Source organism: Falco peregrinus, chromosome 4 (genome assembly GCF_023634155.1).
Source record: "Falco peregrinus isolate bFalPer1 chromosome 4, bFalPer1.pri, whole genome shotgun sequence".
NCBI lineage: Eukaryota > Metazoa > Chordata > Aves > Falconiformes > Falconidae > Falco > Falco peregrinus.
In genome coordinates, this window is record NC_073724.1 from 122,795,385 (window position 1) to 122,818,786 (window position 23,402).

Here is a 23,402-nt window from a genome sequence, read left to right on the forward strand (position 1 = left end):
AAGCTCTTCTCCAGAGATCTACCAGAAACTGTCCAGAGCATCCGAGAGGATGCTCTGTATGACAAGGGAAGGTGCCCGTTGGTCCAATGTATGAGAGCCTGCAGGGCTCCCATCAGGGTCCTTTGACCTACCCATCCTCCAGCCAGCAATCCAGGTGCTGGGGGGTCCCATGTAGGTCTCCTGAGGTACCCTTTAGCCCCGGGCAAGGTGTCGTGCCTCAGTGTGTGCTTGCAGGGCATGTTTCCTTCCTGCTGACAAGGGCGGAATTGCAGTTAAATGCCCCTGGGCGATCCCGAGCCAAGCAAACTTTTTTCTATGGGTCACACTGCTTTGCAGTCCATGTGTGTGGTTCAGCTCCTGCATGGGAGCTGAGGACACGAGGTGACCTAGCTCGGAAGCTGGCCACTCTTGCTCCAGGCAACTCCAGTTGCTTGCGTTTTCCTTCAGCTTCCCCAGCCTGATCATCTCCACTGTCACCTCCTCCCTGTCCTACAAGAAGTATCCCTATCCCAGCCATTAGGACAGTGGCACAGCACTCAGAATCCAGATCACTGGTAGAGAAGAAGGACAGAGGAAAAGAGACGTTCTCCTTTGAAAGAAATCCTTCTTTGTCCTCCTTTAGCTACTAGTGGATGAAAAAAAGGGGGACAGAATTTCAGGCCAGCCACAGCACTGGCTTTCAAGCCTGAGCTTGTCATCTCATGGCTGTTCTGGAATGCGGTACAGTGAAAGGAGAAATAGAAATGGCAAATTTTCCCCCTCGGGGCGATCAAATGCTGGCAGAGGTTGCCCAAGGAGGTTGTGCAGTCTCTGTCCTTGGGGATCTTCAAAGGCCAAGGGCACACAGTTCTCAGCAACCTGCTCGAGGCGAGCGTGCTGGAGCAGAGGGCTTGGCCCAGAGGACCTCCACGGGTCCCTTCCAACCCCACCCTCCTGTGTGGCTCTGTGCTTTGCTTTTGCCCTGGCGGAGATCTTCAGGGACTTTGTGCTCCGTTTTGTGTTGCCTTAGGGCTACGATGTGCTGTGGTTTGGGGGCAACAAGGTCAAGTATGTCAGAGGTCAAGCGAGTTAGTGTCAAAGTGTGTTACTGTTATGGACAGAATCTGTGTTTGTTGGCCCTGTGTTCCTGGGGTTATGGCATTTTTATCTTATCTTGTGATCTGTGTGGTGGGGTTTTTTTGTGGAGAGTGCCTTTTTCAGCTATTTTGCCTTTGTGGGGTTTGGATGGGTGCCTTTGGTTTGTGTATGATGTTTCTTCTGGTTGTTTTTCTGCTGTGCTGGTGGATGGTGGTGGGCTTTTCTGTCTTGAAACCATCGATACTGGTCTAATAGATCTCCTGCAGGTCAGGCAGTGTCACTTCTGGCGTGGACTGACTCATTTCTGGTGAGCTGGTAGGTAGGTGTGGAGGACTTGTGGTCCCTCCATGGAGAATGACTGCTAGAGGACTAACAGGCAGATCTGTGGAGGGGTGAGAGGACCGCTGGCCCATAAGTAGTGACTGTCAGAGGACTCAGTGTACTTGAACTAACGTGGGCTTCCAAATTCGTGGTTATCTGTCCTGCCTTGTGGAAGAGCCATGGGAAGTCACCAGCCACACGGAAGGACAAGGGGGTTCCCAGGGGTACGTGGCTTCTTGGGTTTTGCTTTTGAGTAAGAAAGTCTTGTCTCAACATGAGTACAACTGTGAACGGTCAATTTTGCTAACTTTAGAAAGCAGGGAGCAGCACTTTTGTGCTGTGCCTCACATGGCTGCCAGGGCAGGGTGAGAAGCAGCAAGAGAATTCCTTCCTGTCACTTCTCCAGGGGAGCCGTGCTGCACTTGTCAAGGTGAGGGGTTTTTGGCTCTATATGATTGAAAAGGTGAGGGGTTAATGTTCTCACCACAGAAATTAGGGAGCAGAACATTTGTGCTGTGCCTCACATGGCTGCCAGGGCAGGGCGAGAAGCAGCAAGAGAATTCCTGCCTGGCACCTTCTCCAGGGGAGCAGTGCTGCACTTGGACAAGGTGACTTTTTTTTGGTTCTGCACCATTTCAAAAGTGATGGTTCTGTTTTCTGACCACAGAACGCAGGGAGCAAAACTTTTGTGTTTCGCCTCACATGGCTGCCCGGGCACGGTGAGAAGCAGTAAGAGAATTCCTGCCTGGCACCTTCTCCAGGGAGCACTGCTGCACTTTGTCAAGGTGAGTTTTTTGGGCTGTGCATTATTGCCACTGAAAAGAGGTCAGTTTTCTCAGCACAGAAAGCAGGGAGCAGCACATTTGTGCTGTGCCTCACATGGCTGCCAGGGCAGAGTGAGAAGCAGCAAGAGAATTCCTGCCTGGAACCCTCTCCAGGGGAGCAGCCCTGCACTTTCCCAAGCCATGTTTTTTGCTTCTGTATGAGTTCTAAAGTGCTGTGTCAATTTTCTCACCACAGAAAGCAGGGAGCAGTACCCTTGCGCTGTGCCTCACATGGCTACCATGCACGGTGGGAAGCAGCAAGAGAATTCCTTCCTGGCACCTTCTCCAGGGGAATTTCCCAGTTCCCGAGAGACTCCTGGCACCAGCTGCAAGGGGGCTCCCAGCCGAAGGGAATTGCGGTGGGAATTGGTGATGTCTCCTTTCCTTAGGCATGTTAACACTTTGGAATAACAATTGGATGCTTCGCTTCTGTTGCTCTTTTATCATATTGCTCACAGTAACTGCTACTGGTTCCTTTTATCATATTGCATGCTATTTTCTTTTATTGTAATATAAGAAACTGCGTTTGATATATTCCATCATTTGATATATTTGATAGATTTGATTATATTTGATGTAGAGTTCAGCTTTGCTGTGTATCCAGTCAGTCAGCAAAACATAATTTGGCGTAGTCGGCATCGTATGAAGTAAAACTCTCTCTATTTAAGAAAAAAAAATGTTCCTCGACTTGCTATTGGCAGGTGGGAACCATTGCCTTACGGTGTTTGGGCCAGAGTGGTCTGGTGGTGCTGGGCAGTTGGGCCGTGCCAGGGACAGAGGGACGGGGGCAGGGGAGGGGGCGGGGGGAAGGGGTTTAGGGACGGACGGGTGGGAATGGATGAAGGTGTTTAGGGATGGAGCGGGGTGTGTGGGGGTGGGGCAAGGATGTGTGTTTGTGGGAGTGGGTGTGGGGGGGGGTGGGGGTTGGGGGGAGGTGGGTGTGTGTGTATTGATAAACCGGGGGTGGGGGCGTGGGGGGGGTTGAGGGTGTGTGTGTTATTTAGAGAACAGATTGGGGGGCCTGGGGGAAGGGTTTTAGGGACGGACGGGGGGTTAATGGAGGCCTTTAGGGAAGAACCGGGGGATTGGGGGAAGGATTTTAGGGACGGGCCGAGGGTGGGGGAGGGCTGGACCAGGGTCTGGGGGAAAAGGTTTTAGGGACAGGGCGGGGAGGTGGAGGTGGGGGATGATTTCAGGAACAGCCAGGGTGGAGGAGGGGGTCAAGGGAAGTCTTTCAGGGTTGTTTGGGGGGAAGGATTTTAGGGACGGATGTGGTGTCTGGGCGGACGTTTGATGCCACCGTATAGATTCCACTGTATATACGTTTATGTCCAGGGATTCTGTTAAGGGAAGGCTGCTGGCTCGGCAAAGGGACAAGATGTCTGAGCTCCCCAGTTACCACACTGATTTGGTGTTTAGCTCTACGTTAAACACACCTGCGCACAAAGGTTAGGCCAAGCTGACTCTCTAAAGCTGTTAGAAGTGACAAATTAAGGGACCTCTCATCCAGGGAGTCAGCCTTGGGAAGGATGGGGAATAAAGAATGGATGGGGAAAAGAACTCCATTCTCTTCAGTGATGCAGAAAGAGCCTCTGGGTGAGGACGTTGTGGCCACAGGAGGAGACAAGCCGATAGAGTGCTGCGATCCGCAGAATGTTGGTTGGAAGTCGGGCAGAGGTAATTGTTGTGGGGGGAGATCGCGACCTCTGACTCAGATAGCCCCCCGAGAGAGGGCAAGGCCCCGCTTGGGGAGCATGGGGAGCTAGTAAAAAACCTCAGCAGTGCTGTCTGAGGGTGTGTGCTCATTTGTATTAAAGCAAGAAACTTGTAACCCATCCTGTGCCTGACTGAAAATGCATGTGTAATGCGCTATGAGTGTGCAAGTGCTCTGCTGTCCATAGTGCGTGCCCTCGAGTAACTGGGTGAGCACGCTCAGAGGAAACATTCCCCCGTGCTCCCAGCACTGCCATAAAGAATGCCTGCCTTCTGAAACTTGCAAGCAAGGCTTAGAGGGTTTCTCTCCATGACCGACTTTATGGCATCATTCCCACCATACTGGAGAAAGCAAATCTTTTATTGTTTGGTGGTGAAAGCAGCTTGGGCAGTGTCACTGATGTGCAGCACTTTTTTAACCTCAGGTCTAAAGTGCCACCGGTCCCACCGTGGGGTACATCCTTCCTCAGGCTTTCACCAAACGGAAAGGATGCATCAAACCCACCCCACAAACACGTCCTGCACTTTTTTTATCTTTCCTGGAACGTGGGGACATGACCCTGCTGGGCCATCAGTGCCACCTGCCTGGGAGCCAAGATGGTGCCTTTGCATTCCAGGCTAGGAACTTACCTTCTTTTTTTCCTTTTCAGTGACTTTAGAGCCATCCTTAGGGAGGCTGGTTAAGCTGGTTTACTGCACAGCTGGTCGCCAGTGGAGGGAAATGGTAAGCTCCGCTGTTGCCTTTGGTGTTTACTTGTTACTGTGTCGCTCATTTGAGTGATCTTCTCATGCCCCGGCAAGCAGAAGCTATCACGCCACTTTAGGCCTTGGTCTAATAGTCATGCAAAGCAATATTGAAAGTCATTCTGAGGTCTGCAACAGGCCCCAATATGCATTTTATAAAAGTGCTTCTTGGCTGCTGTTTATCTTTGTATGGGGTTTTTTCCCATTTCCCCAGACTGCTGAAGCTCTGAAAGGCGCCGATGAGCTGCTCTCCCTCAGTTTGCTCCTTTGCCTTTGGGGACTGCGGTTCATGTTTTCTTCATGGCCTTCCAGAGGAGAATATCCATGAGTACACCACCTTGTTTTTTTCACCTAAGCTAATTTCAGAAACTGCCTCCTTTAACTTAAACATGAAACTCTTCTTCACCTCTTTGTGCACTTGTAGAAAAGCAGGGTGGGGTGGGGGGTGGGGGTGTCTTCAGGAAGTGCCTGCAAAAGAGCCTTTGGGAGATCCTGTCCCTTGACTCACATGTGGGGTAGTGAAGAGTCTGAGAAAGTCATGGGTGTTTTGGTGTTCACCTAAGCAGGTTTTCGTTTTGGTTTTTTTCTTTTTTCTTTTTTATCTTATGTAGCTTATGTCACCAGGTAGTGACAGCCTGGGGATGACAGGAGGGGACAGCAGGCAGTGGCAGTGTGGAGTGTGACCAGAGGGGCCAGTAGGCAGGGACAGGCCTGGGGGTTACCGGAGGGGACAGCAGGCAGTGACAGCCTGGGTGGTGACAGGAGGGGACAGCAGGCCATGACAGCCTGGGAGGTGACAGGAGGGGACAGCAGGCCGTGAAAACCTGGGGATGACAGGAGGGGACAGCAGATTGGGACAGCATGGGGGTGACAGGAGGGGACAGCAGGCCATGACAGCCTGCGTGGTGACAGGAGGGGACAGCAGGCAGTGGCAGCATCGAGGGTGACAGGAGGGGACAGCAGGCCGTGACAGCCTGGGGGGTGACAGGGCACGGGGCGGTGACAGGCTGGGGGACAGCAGGGACACCGGCGGCCCAGGCGGGGCTGATGAAGGCCCCTCCCCCAGGGGCGCTGAGTGGCCCCCTGAGCCCCTCTGTCACAATGCGGAGCCGCCTGGGTTGCCATAGCGAGCAGCTTGGCCTGGCAGCGCTGGTGCGAGGAGGGAGCGGAGGCCGAGCCAGGGCCTGTCCCCATCGTCCTCCCACCGGGGCTGCGAGGAGGAGCCGGCGGGCTCAGCCCGCGCTGCTGGCCCCAGCCCCTCGGTGGGCCCTGACCTGCTGTGGGGGCCGCGAGGCCAGCTGCTGCGTGAGGTGCCATCGCGGAGCGGGCACCGCCTGGCCCCGGCCATGTCGTGTGTCCACTACAAGTTCTCCTCCAGGCTGAACTCCGATGTGGTCACCTTTCACGGCCCCCACATCTCCCTGCGCGACCTCAGGCGCCAGATCATGGGCCGCGAGAGGCTGAAGGCGACCCACTGCGACCTGCAGGTCACCAACGCCCAGACCATGGAAGGTGCGTGGGGGCGGCGGGCGCGGGGACCGGGGACCGGCCGGCTGGCGATGGCGCAGGCGGCCAGTGAGGCGGTTGGGCCACGGCCGGCAGCGGTGACTTGTGCTGGGGCCTCAGAGCTGCTCTTCCGTGGTTGTGCGCTGGCAGCTGCCGTCAGGGCTGTGTGCGCAGCCAGGCACAGCAGCGTACGGGGTCCGTGTGCGACACCGCGCGTGGAAGAGGTTTGGTTTCTGGGAACCCTTCTAGCTAAAACGATAAGGGAATGTGGGACAATGCCTTGTCATCACAGACCTGCCAGATTTCTTTGAAAGCCGGCAGAGAAGGCTGAACATGATAGAAAAGGAGTGGGTGGCTAATTTAAAGGGGAAAAAAAAGTGGGTTTGGTGACTGAAATTTGTCTTCAGCTACTTTTACTCCACCGCGTTGGAAAAGCGGTGCTTGGCTGCTGCAGAAACTGCTCAGTAGCAACGTTTTGGATCAAGAGTGTATCTGTGAGTGAGAATCTATGCAGACCCTGGAAAGCCATCTTGTAGACGAGTGTTCTGTCTAAAGTATACTTGGCATTTCTTGCTAATACAGCTTCTTTGCTGCACCATGCTACACATTCATTCAGATGCTATTGAGCATCATTTCTTCATTTCTTTCAAACGGTGCATTTTTGTCGTGGTACTGCGTGTTCAACGGTGTCAGGGCAGTACTGAAGTTTTATGGCAGATCAGTTATGGTGAATATACCTAGAAATGTTCTTAGAGAAACCCTAAGTTCTTTTGAATCTGAGAAATGGTGCTTGATTCTCAGAGACGGTAATGGTTTTGTATTACTTAGTGTGCTGTTTCAGTTTGGTAATCTACCGTCTGGCAAAGCTTGCATGTGATTAAAGACTTTGGAATATGACTTGTCAGAAATACAAAGACTTGGAAACTATCTCCATTCCTTAAACATTCAAATTTTATCGGTTGGGGTTTTTTTTCTTTTTTCCTGTGGTTCTGTGACATTCCCACAACAGTCTTGTCTTTACAATGTGTACTCATAGGATTTTTTCCTCTTCCTCTTTGATGTATTAAAACTTAAACAGAATAACATGCCTGCTGTGGTAACTGTAACTTTGGCTCCAGCCTTTCAAGTGGTTGGACCTAAAGACGCTGTTTACCTACAGATAGGTAAAGTAGGTTCAGGAGAGTATCTGTGAGCAGACTTAACAGCACGGTGTTAGGGGTCTTGGGGGTGTTACGGGATCGCGTGTCATATACAGCAGTAGAGACAGACATGCAGGTAGAGGCAGACGTACAGGTTGTGACACAGATGCTTACTGGAACTTTTGTAAGGGTGTTTTCCCCGTGAAAATGCAAAAATCCCCCAGCGGTTGTCAGAGCAAAGCTAAGGAATACATTTCGGTGTCATTTATGTGTATGCCAGATTTTGGGGTTTTATACATAACCGTGACTTTCCGTTTTTATTGAACAGCATCTACGTGCTTAAAGTCACCTTCAGAAGATGAAGGAAAGAACTAGGCCTGGATGCTCTGCCTAAAGGGGGTTCTTGGAGATCCTCCCTGTGGAGATATGGTAGTGGGTTTTATAACTTTGTGCAGGAGTCCTGACTAAATGTTGGCATGATCTTGGAAAGACCCTTCAGTGAACCTTGAGTGAAGATGGCCAACTTGTTCAGAGTTTTCCGAGCCGCGTGATCACGGAAATCTCGTAATAGAAGCAATGCTAATAGAAGCTAAAAGTAAACAGGATTTTACACATCACTGGGGGGAAAAAAAAGAGATGGTGGACTCTTTTTGAAGATGGTGGGAAGGCAAAATGGATGGTTGGGATGTGTTTTAAAAGGTGGGAGGCGGGGTGGGGGTGTCCTCTTCCGTGCTCGCTATTATAGAGACATGTTCTAGGGTTTTGTAAGCTAACAGGAGCAAAAGCAATGAAAGTTAGATCAGGAAAGAGCCTCATGTTTTAGCACTCTGCTTTAGTGACTTTAGAGACCATTTTGCTGTTGGCATTGAAACGATTCAAAACAAATGGAAAAGATTTTGCTGCTTGTGTTTGACTATCAGACCTGAAGATTTCTGGAAAGGTACCGTGAGTGTGTGGACATGATAAAAGCATTGCGCTGTGTGTAAAATGTTGCTTTTCTATCCGTAAAGGGTTCCCTGAAGTGCTATGTCATGACATATTAATATCACTCTTACGAACTGACTGATGCTTTCTCTGTATTGATGTTGTTTTCAGAATACACAGATGACAATGCCCTGATTCCAAGGCACTCATCGGTAACTGTTAGGAGAGTCCCTGTTAGAGGAGTTAAAGCTACCGGCAAGACAGACCTTGGGTAAGTAGCCATAACGCGTTGTGCTCTTTGGGAGGGGTTTCAGTGTGTTCACCTTCTTTGTGGCTGTTGGTTTACGGAGGCATTCCGGTTGTCTCTTTCTTGTTAAAGCTGCTGCTAAATTGTGTTGTGACAGGGCAGATTTGAATGTATCTGTCCCAAAGCAGACTTAGATTTTTCAGCCCGCTGGGACGTGGCATTCAAAGTCCAACAGTGGTAGCTGTTCAGACGTTTGAATTGGGTTTGTTCTTGGGCTTGGTTTTTCTGAGAGTCAAGTTCTCCATCCTGTTTCCTCTATGCAGAGAGATTCCTTATTTTATGCTTTTGCTTGTATTGCTTTTAGAGTAAACGGAGAGACACATTGCAGTGTGAACTGGTAATTGGTTCCCATCTGCCAGCAGTCCGAGTCCCAGTGTTTGACTGCTTCCTTTGTTTGGGGGCGGGGGGGCAGGGTATTCTTACACCCCAGAGGGGTGGGGGTGGCGGGGCTGCATGCTGTCTCCAGAGGAAAGACTGAGAGTGGCCAGCTGGCAAACCGTGCGAACAAGAAGTTTCATTCTTAAGTGATTCCTATTAGTTTCCTAAAGACAATGCCTGTGTCGGGCAAGAGAAAAAGAGCAACGTCCTAAAGCGTATTGCCTTTTGTGCCAGGACGGTGAAGGAGCAGTTGATCTTTTCCAAACCTGAAGCTCAGAAAGCAGTTGAGCACATTCCCAAATGTTAGTAGTTACCTTTCTAAGTTTGATTTCACCCTAAGCTGCTCTCTGTGCTCCAGGTATTACTGCTGTATTCCTCAGATTTATGGAGGACAGAGAATCTGATTACAATTGCAGATATTCAAATGTAAGCCTGACTACAGCATTGTTGCTGTCATCGATGTATTCGTCCAGTCCAGTTCTGTATCAGCTGCGTCAGCATGGTTTGAATGGTCATGTTTTCCAGCCTTCTTCAAGACAGACCTCTCCTCCACCATTAGTAGATATTATTGACTTGTGGTTATGCCGTGTCTTTCTAATGTTAGTTCTCAATAAATAAAGTATACCGGCGAGTTTCAGCGTGTCTCAAACAAACAGTACAGCAGCATCCTAGTACCCATGAAGCATCTGCAAGCAAACCCCCCTGAATTTATGTGGCTCTCCTGTAAGCTTTGGGCATATTAGTGCTTTCAGGCACTGCCAAGAGTTTCTGGATGCCACAGCACTGTGCTGCTAAGCATGGCCTTGTTTGGGGGGTTAATTTAGATCGGGATGCTTAGTGCTGTCTTGTCAATATAGCCTCCATTTCTGGTTGGATGACACCCTCTCCTGGTGTTGGAATGCTGCCCTAAAATGAGAGGCTAGGTGCCACTAGCATCAAAGATCCAAGAAGCACCTGCACGTGGGGATAAGGGATGAATGCCGCTGCTCTGCTAAAGTTGCAAATGGATCAGGCAGGTCAGCTTTCTATTCCTTCAGCTGGAACCATTGTGGAAACAACTGGTAGAGTTGTTAATGTTTGGGAATGGTGAATGCATGCTGTCATGGTGGAGAGGCCTTCAGGAATGTGTTAGTCACCTTGTAGTATCTTCCTCAAGGCAAGTGGATGAAGAAACCATGGTGTGGTAATCTAAAGCTTTTCCTCGCGCTTCCTCATCTTCAGGAGGTACGTGGCTGTACTTGCGAGCCTGGTGGTGGTGTAGCAGTGGCAGGAAGTATGAGCCTTTCTATTTGTGCAGGACTTGCACAGCAGCCTTTGGGTTGCCTCTGCTCGTGGGACGCTTTGGATGAGGTATGAATTGTTTGTTAACTAGATGGGCGGTTGCATGTTTGATTCATGAGTAGCATGCAGGTACAGACCAATGAGTATGTGGAATCTCGGCAAGGGCTTGTGTGTCATAAGTGTTCCCTAAAATATTGTAGCATGTTCAAGATGATCTTAAAGGAAGTTCTGGTAATCAAGACTTTTTTTCTTATTTTTTTAACACAGGCCTCCTCGATCTCAGAAAATCCTAGGAACTGCTTTCAGGTGATGTTTCTACTGCTATTTGTAGTCACTTTAGGCTAAGTATGGTAGGTACCTGAACACAGTGCTTGGGCTTCCACCAAGAAACACTTTTCTACAGACAACTGTTCTCGTTTTGTCAGAGGAGTGTAGAAACCAAAGTGCTCTATCTGGTACCTATTTGTGGTAGTGGGGCTATACAGATTGCCTGAAGGTGCCTTCGTATTTGGATGGCTGACTATTTAAGAACAGAAAAATGTAGCACAGTCTTCACAGTTTTGGTACTTAGAGAGCAGAAAGAAAATATCTGAGGACTTCTCCTTGCACTGCTGTATTCTGTATCTTAGAGTCATTGGGGGCAAAGAAGGAATGGGATTTTGGGTTTTATTTCAATTGCACTGAATGCACCAGGAGAGCACACTTTATGTATAGAAATAAATTTCCATATTCATAAGACTACCAGTACACAATGTTTTGATGTTCAGGTTTTATAAACTGTTTTCCCTGCTTTATGTTGGTTGCGAGTGCTTTATTTTAAGTTCTGATCATCTTTCTTTCTTCTTCTAGAAGTCGAACTGGGCCAGCGAGTAGAACATCAAAAGAGGTATGTAAAAACACAAGCTGAAACTTTTTGCTACATGCTGCACCTAATTCTAAGAAATGTAGCCTTGTACTAATTTTTTAATATATATAAAAATATATAAAATATATATGTTTTATATATAATATTTATAATATATATATCTCAAACATATTTTCCAGTGAAACATAGTGTATGCTGTAAATCCAATGTATTTGATTCAGCATAGTGAAAACTGAGCAATGCCAACATTTGCGCGGTTCTAATGTGAATAATGGTATTTGTGCCTAGCAACGCATTGCATTTCGTACTGAATAGGCTAGAATATTTCTTGTGTGACTGTGTGTTGTACCGATAATGTATGCTCATTTTTAGAGCTTGTAGGTTCAAGGTTTGCACCACTGAACTTGGTGCCACTCTTCAGTACGCCACCACTTTGAATTTACATTTGGAAAAGGGGCAGCATTTTTCTTCCGGTCAGAAAACACTGTTGTTCTGCTGCTAAGACATGAATAAGTAACTCGAGGAGACACTTGACTAGTAATGGCCTAGATCTCCACTTGGCCCTTGGGGGGTATGCTACGTGCAACGATGCATTTCAAAATAGCCCTCATAGTACAAACATTACTTTGTGGTGGTGGTTGGTTTTCATCTGTAAGTATAACTGCTTGTTCTTCACTAGAATGGAGTGAGGCATTACATGAGCTCTAGGTCACTGGATCTGATCACTTTGTAAGCTCTTAGGATAACTTAATCTAGAAATTCGTGAACTTGGGGTCTAATGAAAGTAAATGAAAGACAGCGCAAAAACTATACTGCATTCATGAATCATACTTGTGTGCATTTAGTAAATGATGAGCTATTAACTGATTAATTTATAAACTGCACTGACAATGTTTCCTGTAGTGACACTTCCTACTCAAATAAACGGAAATAATTTTTTTAGATCCTTTCGAGCTGCAAATGGACAGCTTCCTTAACCCTCCGTCTTTTAAGCAGTTGTGAGCATTTGACAAGGGTCCCCCTCTGAGGTATTCTGAGCAATAGGTTGATCTCAGGAGGGGTTGGTTGCTTTAGTTTCTTCTCATTAACAACGTAGGCATACTTAAGCTGTTTAAGGTTTGGACTTTGTTTTGAACAAGTATAAATTCCACTGGCTTGGAGGTGGCTCTTCCAGTGACACTCAGAGGATATAGCGCAGGCTTTCATACAGCAGTAGGGGTGAACTATTGCTCTGTTTTGATTGTAGAACTTGAGTATGTGTTTAATTTTTCTGAATAGATTGGCGACCCTTCCGCACCTCTTTCTCTGGCCCAGCTTATTAAGGTATGCTTAGATGTACTTGCTTGTGAAATCGTGTTAAAAAGAAAGGGGTGGGTGTGGGTGTGTATCCTTGTATTTTCAAACCTTACACTGTGCTCTCTAGCTGGATAACTGCTGTAATATGAGCAAAACATTAATTGTTAATAATTCAGAGTGTTTCTCCTAACTTTAAAATATTACTTTGATACTATCCTGTAGAGAGTAGTTCCCAGCTTGGGAAGATGGAAGGGGAGCACCTTATTGGCCTCAGTGTAATGCTGCAGTGTTACTCATCTGCAAGACACAAAGAAGCAGCACTTCAGAAGCTGTTTACCATTTTTCATACGTCCCGCTCATTGTTCATTGGAAACTAACACCATTTTTACAGCAGGATTTAATTGGCTGTAAGTCATGGACATTTCTAGGGCCTTTGCAACAGCCGGAACAGACGTGTTTCTGGAACATGGACAATTGCATGGCTGTTTTTGAATTTTCAGTCATTACAGTTACAGATCCATTCTTTGAATGGTGCGGGACTGCTTGAATTGTGGCATACAGATAGAGGACGACGCAACCTAATTTGTTTACATGCAGACTGTGAAAAGTGTGCAAGTGCACCTAATTGTTGATAGGACTGTGCCAGTGTTTATGCGAGGCACATCAGCAGACGTGACCGCCTGAAAGCATATTTTGTAATGGAACTGCTTGTATTTTGTGCTCAGCAACGTGTAACGTTGTCTGGGGAAACACTAGTGATTGCACTTGGTGAAGAGGCGTAGTGCTAGCCACAGAAGTGATTAAAAGCATAGTCTTTAAAGTTACAAAGACTAGAGAAGGCAGGGCCTAACGCAGAGGAGCTAGTTCTTTCCTCTGAAAATGAAGGCCAGAGCTCATGTCCAAGAGAAAGAAATCCTTCCCACTGGGAACGTCTTCCCTCGCTCGCTGCATTTATTTATTTTCTTAATAAATTTAATTGTGTTAATTAACATTTTGCGGCAGGGTGGGGGTGGGGGTGGAGGTGTGTGCAGAATTAGTTTGGGAAGCAGCCACCAAAAGACATTGGTCTCCCTCAGGGCTGTCCCTTGGTTCTGTAAAGTCATGTGAAATTTACTCTAAAATGTGGAAAACTGTCCAAGCTTTTGAGAAATTCAAAGATTTCAGAAATACGGAGATAGGTAACAAAGCAGCTCCGAACTGTTACCCTAGCCTCTTTAGTGCAGGCTGGCACAGGAGGCAATGTGTAGTAAGAACTTTTCTGCTTTGTTATGACTATGTATTGAATGCCATATTTGAATGGTGGTCTGTTCCTAGAAATGTGTTGTGGGTTTTGGATGTGTTTTGTAAACCATTTGGGTTCAGACAAATCAGTCAAGTGTCTATAAAAGTTCTCTGCAAATGTTACTGGAAATGATTTCATAGATGGAGATCTGGATTATGTTCCTGCGTATATGGAACAGCTAGATGAAATAACATGTGGAAACTAGTTGGTTGCTTTCGTGAGTGAATGCGTGTAAAAAGGAAAACATGAGCAGTTGGTCTGTAGGATAGGTGCTTGAAGTTCCAAATAATTTACAGTCACCCCCTTTGACCCTGCTTGTATCTGGACTAGTGTGTAATAGAAACATTTGAAGAAGTACTGTGTAAAAAAAACCATCTGGCTTCCATAGTTCGAAGATCTAGTTCTGCGTAAGGTTTATATTACAATTTGCGTGTTAAAAGGACAGTGACAACTGGAAAAAAATTGTAGTTCAGTCACTTCCTATGAAGAAGAGAGTGGCGGTGGGGGAGGGGGCGGAACCGTGCGGTTTGGACTGCCTACAGCACATGATGGTCAGATGTCTGCTGAAAAGAATCTTTTCTCTTGCTGAGGGATTATAGAAAGCTTGATTCCTTTTAATGCTTCTGGGTCTGAAGCTGAATTTCAGCAAGCAAAACCAACTGCCACGACTCTGAAGTTGTGTGTCCTTTTGACACTGCAGAATGTAAATACTGCTACTTGCACACATCTTTCTCAGTTAAATGTACCATGGCTAGCTTCTTTGACTAGTCTGGAGCTTAAAGACCAGCTTCAAAATGCTGGCTGGTGGGCTTTTTTCTACACATAGCTTCAGTCCGCTTGGACAAAACTTGGATTGGCTTCACAAGTCTTTATGTAAGGTACAAAGAGAGCCTATTTGTAGCCTAATGTGTGTGTCAAATAACCATTACCTGTTAAACAGACTGCCAACCTGGCTGAAGCCAATGCTTCCGAAGAGGATAAGATAAAGGCGATGATGATACAGTCCTGCCATGAATACGATCCATCCAAGTAAGTATCAAATGTGATCTTCAAAGGTTATGGAAAAAGTATGGAGATGTTTCTTTTAAGAAGAGAGACACATGCATACCTTTTCCTTTTTTTCCCCAAACCTTCTAGTTACTTGAGGGAACCCTTGGATCTGCCTCCACCATCATCCAGTTGCTTTTGCTGTGGAAAACCTGGCCACTATGCCAAGAACTGCCCGGTAAATAGGGTAAGATTGGGGCAGGCCTCTGGTGTTACCAAGCTTTTAGGGTTTTTTACCTTGGCATTTATGTGACAAAGACATGAACACTCCCAGTAAGAATTGTTTCTCTCGGGGCGAAATGTTACATGGCAATGTTGCAAAGCCCTCCCAAATTCAAGGGAAACTTGGAATTCTAAATGTGAAACTTTTTTTTTCTCTAGGTCACAGACATTAAAGATGTCCATAGATCTTTCTCAGTGAACTTTCATACATATTTGTATCTATTTCAATAGTACTGGAAATGTTCCTGGTTCTAACTCTTTCTAATGACAGTTCAAAGTTGTTGGTATTTCCTCTAAAAACAAGAGGTTTCTGTCGACCCCGTCTATTGAGTATCTGTCAGTTTTAACTACAGAAGCCTCTGGCTGAATATTCATGCCGTTTAACATCAGTCCCTGAATGTACGTGCAGGAGGGATGAATTCAGCCTTCCTATATAGATGTGAATGTAAGTTTCCATGGGGGCTGATTTGGAGACCCTGAATTAAGCTCTCACACGTTGCCCAGGGGCTTTGGAGGGGGAACAGGTTTGTGCCTCTGCTCTGAGCGGACGGTGAGCAAAGGGCTGTTTCACCCTGAAGGGTCCTGAAGTTAAGCCAAAGAATGACGACTGGGTTCAAAACTCTGCTCAAACCTGTGGTACGTCCTGGCTATGCTCGTTGGGGAAAGCAGGAGTTTGAGTCGAGCAGCCATTATGTTAGGTAAAAGGAGGGGATTAAAGGCTTTCGCTGCTTAAAATTATCTCTGAAACGTCATTTTAAGTGTGCGTCTGAAGAGGAGAGATGTCTGCATTTCTGTTCTCAACAGGACAAAAATGTGGAGCCTGTTCGCAGAATTAAAAGGAGCACCGGAATTCCAAGGAGTTTCCTGGTGGAGGTGAAGGATCCCAACACAAAAGGTGCCATGCTGACAAAGGCTGGGAAATATGCAATACCAACTATTAATGCGTAAGTATGGAATTAATCGGACCGACCAAAATGCGAATGAGAGCAACCATGCGTAAATGTCTGAGTGGCAATGCAGCCGAGGTGGCCAGCCTCTAATTACGAGGGAGGAAGCACTACCGTCGTATCTTAACCTTAAAATCTGCAATACTTTCCCATATTGAAATAGAGTAGTCCTACTGTTCATGCCCCGGGAAGCTGGCTGACCTTGGGGTATGCTAAGAACCTGTATTTCTGCAAGGCATTTCAGTAGTGTTTCCAGCTGGCATCATTCTCTCTGAATGCTCATTTTGCTTCTGGTTTATGTTTCAAAGGCTTCTTGCAAAATTTAACAAATAGCCCTTGGACTGAGATTTCCTCCTCCTCTGACTTTTAACAAATCTCATGTGTGAAATGGGCTGAAGTGTTCCTGTTGCTATAAACTAAGAAATTACTGCTGTGTGCTGACAGGAGTGGCTGTTGGAAAGTGCACTCGGTAGCACTTCCCTTTTTCTGTCATGGATCTCCTGTTGTAGAAGCTGTAGCACAGACTTCTTTCATTTACAAAATGAAATTACTTGGGGACGAACTTTACCCTGATCCAGCAATTTGCACTTACCCTCTGGCAAAGGAGAGGTGGGATTCCTTTCCCCTGCTCTCTAGCTGTCAAGCAATTATTTTTCTAGTCTGAGCTCATTTCGTAGTTGATCCAACGGATGGGAGAGTTCTGCAGAAGGAAAAATGTTCCCCCCTCCTTCTTCTTCTGATAGTGTGGCTCTAGAGAAGTCATTTAGCGTAAACGCCTACGTTGTAGAAAGCCAATGTGGAGTGAGAAGACTTCCATCTATTACCTTTGTTTGATAAAATCCAAAGCTTGGAAAATTTTTCCTTTCCCATCTTTCACTTTTTTCTTTTTCCTTCCCCACCTGCCCTCCAGGGAAGCTTATGCTAGAGAGAAAAAGGAAAAGCCACCCTTTTTACCAGAGGAGCCCTCCTCCTCCTCCGCAGACAGGCCTGTTCCAAACGAGTTGTTATGTCCCATTTGTAAAGATCCAGTGACGGATGCAGCGCTTATTCCACGCTGTGGAGCAAGTTATTGTGATGAATGTAAGTGCGTAATGTAATGTAAGGAGTAAACTCCCCTCCCGTGTTTTTTAATCCAAAACACCACATCAGATCTTCTGAAAGCAGGAATAGGAGATCACCTGTGCTACCAGGTCTATTTCATACTTCAGTACGCCCGGAGTAGGAAAGGCCTCTTCTCCGTAATGGGGGGGAAAAAAAAAAAACCCAAAGGCCAAAGAGCTTTTTTCCCTTTCTGTGTATCTAATCAAATCTTCTTCACATGCGGAAGGTCGAGTACGAGAAGACTGCATAATTGTGCAGGTGAATACAGTATTAGATATGGAATGCACGTAGTTTGTCCACAGCTCTTTCTCTCATACACAACTATAGAGCCAGCTCTGGTGACTGACTCTGGTCCGCCACAAAGAGGCAGTCGGGCATTTAATCTACATTCTTTGCCACAGGAGTTGGTTAAACCTTCAAAACTCGAACCGACTCATGGCTTTTTGAGATGTGCTTCGTTCATTAGCCTTGATGTTGGTGGCTTCTTGCTGTACTCGGTAGTAGAAAAAAGACTAGTCCAAACATCAGGACACAGCCCACTCTATGGTCTTCAGCTGTTACAACAGGGAAATGTCAAAACTGTATAGCGATTTGCTGCATACTGGGCATTTTTTACACTAATGAACATTTATAGCTTCATGCTCTCCATTCAAGACCATATCCAGCCATTAATCGTCTGTGTGTTCTTATAATTGATGAGAACCCCAAAGATTTCCCTACTTTGGCTGAAACCTATTTTGACGCTTCTAATTACACACAGGTATTAGAACAGCTTTACTGGAATCGGAGGAACATACTTGCCCGGCGTGTCATCAGACAGGTGTTTCTCCTGACGCTTTAGTTGCCAACAACTTCCCGCGCCAGGTAACGTGGTGACTTTTTCATCAACTGTTTGTAAGGAAAGTCTGTTTGTAAAAAGCTGAAAGGGAGGGAATTATTGACATCTCCTTAAAGAAGGATAAACTGAATAAGGCTGCATTTACTTTTCAAATGCATTGTCTGTTGTTACAGAAGCTGACAACTCTTTAGAGATAATCAGGCAAACTCAGGTCAAACTTTTGTCTAAACATGCTTGCCTGCCTCTCAGATTCGCTGTTAACACTGAAGTCCTTTAACTACAGATACTCTGAGCTACCCGTCCTTAATAGCAGTGTTTCATGTGATGTGTTCCTATCTCTGTGTGCTGCTTTACTCTAGGCTTGATAGCATGTACAGGACTATACAAGTCATTTTACCCTGTGGAGGCTTTTCTTCATCTATTGTCATCATAATCTGACACTTTGATCTTTTTGTCCATGTTCTTCTGCCTCTAGGCTGTGAACAACTTCCACAATGGAACCGGCTACACAACAGGGCTCCATAAGGAGATTCAGCAGCAGCAGCAGCGACAGCCGCCGTCACCGCCTGCACGACCACTTGTGACTGTGACACCTGCTGCTCAGGTGACTGCCACCAAACTTTCTAAATCTTCCTCTCTGTCAGTCAGCGGTCTGTTAAGTTTTATTTCAACATATGCTTTTGAAATACAGTATTTATTAGAGCTTATTTTCCAACTGTTTGCATTTATTCACAAGGGCTTTCCGGTTCCTGTAGCAAGACAACCAGCAGTACCATGTCTTCTGGGCCCCCAAGAGCAAAAAATACCCACACCTGGTGAGTGACCGTAACTTTAGAATTTCTTCTAAAAAAATTATCTTCAGATGAACTGAATGGGATTTATTTCTTTTTCCTCTCCCCACTCCAAAAGGTCATCCGATGAGAGCCAGTGCGGTTCGCTCAGCAGGTGGCAGACCAGGCTGGGGACTGTAAGTATTTCACAGAAATTCAGTCTCTGACGACTTGTAACCTGTTAAACCAGGCTGTAACACCTACATTACTTCTACAGTAGCTGATTTATAATGAAATGCGTATGCACAGATAGCTGTGGAGAATACAAGTGGCAATTCATTTTTAAGTGGCTCAGCTTGAGTTGGCTCTAACAAAGGGGATCTGTGCTTGCAGTAAAACGATTACAAATAAAACTCCAGTATGTGACCCAAAAGTAGACTCTGAAAAAGAAACGCTTTTGGAGGAAACCGTAAGTATATATCAAAATTAAACATAACGACAGGATGAGGTGCAAAGCCACCCTTTCGAATTACTTACTGGCTGGATAGGGCTGAAGAAACTGATTTCCCAATTGAAGTCAGCCTCCAACATTTGATTCTTAATGACTTAGTGATGGAGCAAATTGTTGGAAGAGTCAGTGCTGTTTTTTTATGACCATTTTGAATTTCTTTAGTCTAGTCATCTCAAATAGCCAAGCTGCTTTCTCTCCGTTGGAGAGAGAGGAATCTGTTTTTGCTGTTATTGCCCTACCAGTTAGTTCTTCCTTTTGGTATGTATTTGTTATGGATAGATTATAAGTGTGCATCGTGTTTATAAAATCTTAAAGATAAATCAAAAGAAAACACAGCAATCCGTCCCAGAGATACCTAAAATTCTCAGGTTCAGTAAGCAAGGAAAGAACAGTTCAGGGACAAGACCAGGCCAAACAGATCATCACGAGGCAACAACCTAGGAAGTTTGTGGGGAAGAACTGAAAGGAAGTTGGAGAGAAGCTTGGTTAATATCTGTGCAGTACTTTGAAGCTCGGAAGTGTGAAGTAGGAAGTGTATCGAGGAGTGGCAGAGGAGCCGTGGGCACCTGGCACCTGGGAGATAGGAGTCTCCTTTAAGCATGGGCAGCCTCTGCCCACAGTCACAAAGCTGAATGTAGGGGGAGAAGCCTGAGGCAACTACTTGGGGTGAGGATGTGGAAGGCAAGTGTGAGGATCCAGAAATGAGGGTAGGCTCAAATGGACAGGAAGCTGCCAGAAAAATGCTCAGGTTGAGAACAAGAAGGGCTCGCCACCGTGCTCCCGCTTCATTCACATTCCTCTTTAAAATCAGGGCAGAGTGTGACAGTGACACGCGGGTTTGGGTTTCTCTGGAAGTTCAAATGGAGGACATCCACGTAGCACACGTACCCAGAGGACTCAGGCCCCGACACTGCCATCATCAACAGCAGCCTCTGTACCTGTGCCTCCACCTCCCTTGCATCCTCCCCCACCCCAGGCGCTTCCTTTCCCGCTGGCGGTACCACCACCACCACTACCTCCTCAGTTTCCACCTGGTCAGCCTCCATCTGCTGGGTATACCCCCGCCCCGCTCCAGAATATCCCCCAGCTCCTGCAAACATGTCATCAGCCAACAGCACGGCCAGCGACTCATTCAAATACCCTCCCAGCGACACCAGCACTTTCTTTATAGAATCACAGGGTCATTTAGGTTTAGTTGGAAAAGACCTTTAAGATCATTGAGTCCAGCAGTTAACCTAAACCTACAAAGTCTGCCATTACAGCAGGTCCCTAAGCGCCACCTCTACATTTCTTTTAATACACCCAGGGATGGTGACCCAACCGCTTCCTTGGGCAGCCTGTTCCAACGCTTGACAAACCTTTTGGTGAAGGAATTTTCCCGAATATCCCATCTCAAGCTCCTGTGGCGCAACTTGAGGCCATTTCCTTTCCTCCTATCAATTGTTACCTGGGAAAAAAAGAGACCGACCCCCACCTCACTACAGCTGCCTCTCAGGTAGTTGCAGGGAGCAGTGAGGTCTCCCCTCAGCCTCCTTTTCCCCAGGTTAACCAACCCCAGTTCCCTCAGCTGCTCCTCACAGGACTTGTGCTCCAGAGCCTTCAGCAGCTTTGTTGCTCTTCTCTGGACACACTGCAGCACCTCAGTGTCTTTCTTGTAGTGAGGGGCCCAAAACCGAACCCAGTGTTGGAGGTGCAGCCTCACCAGGGCTGAGTACAGAGGGACAATCCCTTCCCTGGTCCTGCTGGCCACCGTATTTCAGGCAGAAGCCAGGATGCCGTTGGCCTCCCTTGTCTAGGGAGGAGTTTTACGGGAACAATGGAGACTTCAAAAGGAGTAAGTGTTTGGCTCCAGGAAGTTGCACGGGTTTGCGCTTTGGTATTTCGTTAGCACCTTGGACTGCAGTTACACTAAAGTGCATCTGGCAGAAGCAAAAATGGCATCGTGTTTTATCCAACAGACCTTTTCATTGCAGATGGTAAATGTGCAAAACTCAAGCAAGACAAATGGAGCTGTAGAACTTTCCCTGAATCCTGGGGGAATTCTAAACTCGTTTTGCTTGACCAGGATGTTCGTGTTTGGCATTACATGCAGTAAACATTTTCTCATCTTGGCCGTGTTTTGTATTTTGGTGTCTGTTTGGAATAAATATCCAACTATAATTGTAATAATGGTCAAACTGATTTTAACAGGGAAGAGAAAAAGCCCAGACCCGAAGTGTTCACAAACACTTCTTCTATGGAATTGGTGGCACGTGAGGAGTTTCAGGAGGAGCGCAGGCATTCATTTCCCAGGGAATTGCGTTGCATGTCCCTAACGGAGAAGCAGATTGTCTAGAAGAATCAGGAGGAGTTCCAGTCCACCTCTCTATCCTGAGGTGGGTTGGATGGTTCAAGGGACGAGCAGTGATGGGAGCTCCACATGTAGGTCACTAGCTCAAAGATGGCAGGGATTACAGGTGACTGATAGTTATAACTGGGCAGCAGTTGAGAAGGAACGGGTGTCTCTTTTGCCAAAGCTTCTCTGTAGTGACATCCTTCGCCTCCTGACAGCCCTGAGGAGGCTAGAAACTGGACAGGTGTGGATTCCTGTGCCTCCGTGCTCTGACTGTAACTGTTACCTCAAAGCACTTTGGAGGAGATACGTGAGAGGAATTGCCTTTGTTGCCTCTGTCGTCTAATCTCGCACAGACGGATTGCAACCTGGACTGCAAACTGGCGCCTTTTGCTCAGATTCTGCTGACATCCTTAAATTTTTCTTACAAATTAAAAGATCAGACTTGTGTAAGGAAATCTTAAGTTGGAGGAGGAATGAACATACGTGGAATAACTTGTGAAGAAAAATCTAAAGATAGCTGCTGTCTTCTGTCCTTAAAAAGCCCTTGGGCAGGAATCTGAAGAGCTCTCTGTAGTAATGCTGTCAGTATCTTTCCCAGAGTAGTGGCATTCCGTCAGCTTACTGGAGACTGAGTTTAGAAGCTTTTAGCTAGGATTTTTCTTGAAATGCAGTCACCGGCCTTGGTTGGAGCTAGAGGTATGTGCAGAATTTGGCTACCACTGGCTAGAAGTGGGGCATTTTGCATGCTGTACAAATTGCCAAATACGTAGTGAAGTTAAATAGACTAAGCTGGCATTTTCAAATGGAGCTTTACTGCCTCCAGGCTAAACCCTGCTTTCCTGACAGTTGATACTGCGCTGTAGCCATTAAGACTCACTTGTTTTGCATCTTACGGCAACAAGAGTGATTTGCGCTGCAGGTGGATGCTGGGTAGTGAGACATCTGCATGTCCATGTACCAGCAGAGACCAGTAGACACCCCTGAAATCCATCCATAGCTAGGGCAGTCCATGCGATAGAAGTGAGTGGGAACAGACTTACCCTTCCTGCGTGTTTTTACACTACCACAGCAGCAGCCGTTCTGGCTCGTAAGCAGAAACCTTTACACGCCGCCATGCTCTTCGGTTTGCAGCAGCAGTATATCAGCAGCTGAAAGAAGCTTTGACATAAGCGTATGGAGAGGAAAAAACCCCAAACCCAAACAAATTTGGGAGAAAAAAAAATGGTGTGAGTGACTGTTTTGAATTAACTTCATTCATTTCCTTTGTGTTGCGTTTTGTTTTTTAAGGTCCAGGTCTCCCTATGCCAGTTCTTCTCGCTCTAGAAGTTCGCATACCTACTGCAAGTCAAGATCAGGTCCTTCCCACCCTCGCTGCTGCTCTCAATCATCTAGTCATGCCCCCTCTCATTCCTACCCACGATCAGCACCATATCCAAGAAGAGGCAGAGAGAAGAGTCGGGGCTGTCATTCTAGGTCAAGGTCACGTGGTTATCCCCGCTCAAGGTCAAGGTCACATGGCTCTCCCCGCTTGTGCTAGTGGACTCACCCTTTCTCTCGTCTTCCCTTAACTGAACATTTTTGGAAAAAATACTGCAGATACAGAATTTAAATAAAAGCTATTTTATAAAGCATTACAAAAGATGACAGTGTGCACCGCGCCCGTTGCGACTGGACTGCGCCCTTTTTTCCTCTTGGCACTGGTTCTACCAGAGGAAGCCCCGTCAGACAGAGTGAATAAAAGCCAGTTACAAAAGGAACCATCATTAATACCATGGAGGAGTACAACAAGGACAACACTGCGACACCCTGAGATGTCCCCTTCCTGCGCTGTCCCTGCGGTACAGGCAGCCAAGTGCCACTCGGCAGAGCCCCAGCATCTCCCCCAGGCTGCCTTGGGACAGGAGGGGACAGCAGGTGGGGACAGCCTGGGGGTGACAAGAGGGGACAGCTGGTAGTAACAGGCCTGGGGGGTGA

The 23,402-nt window shown here is 46.8% G+C and overlaps 1 protein-coding gene across 1 annotated transcript; it reads left to right on the forward strand.

The window, feature by feature from the left end:
* Positions 1-6,025: 6,025 nt before the first annotated feature.
* Positions 6,026-18,678, forward strand: LOC129784367 (E3 ubiquitin-protein ligase RBBP6-like). Its single transcript, XM_055802885.1, is given in 9 exon segments — positions 6,026-6,191; positions 12,326-12,402; positions 14,598-14,686; positions 14,795-14,891; positions 15,731-15,870; positions 16,784-16,953; positions 17,735-17,838; positions 18,288-18,416; positions 18,568-18,678. Coding segments are annotated over 9 exon segments (1,083 nt in total).
* Positions 18,679-23,402: the final 4,724 nt, after the last annotated feature.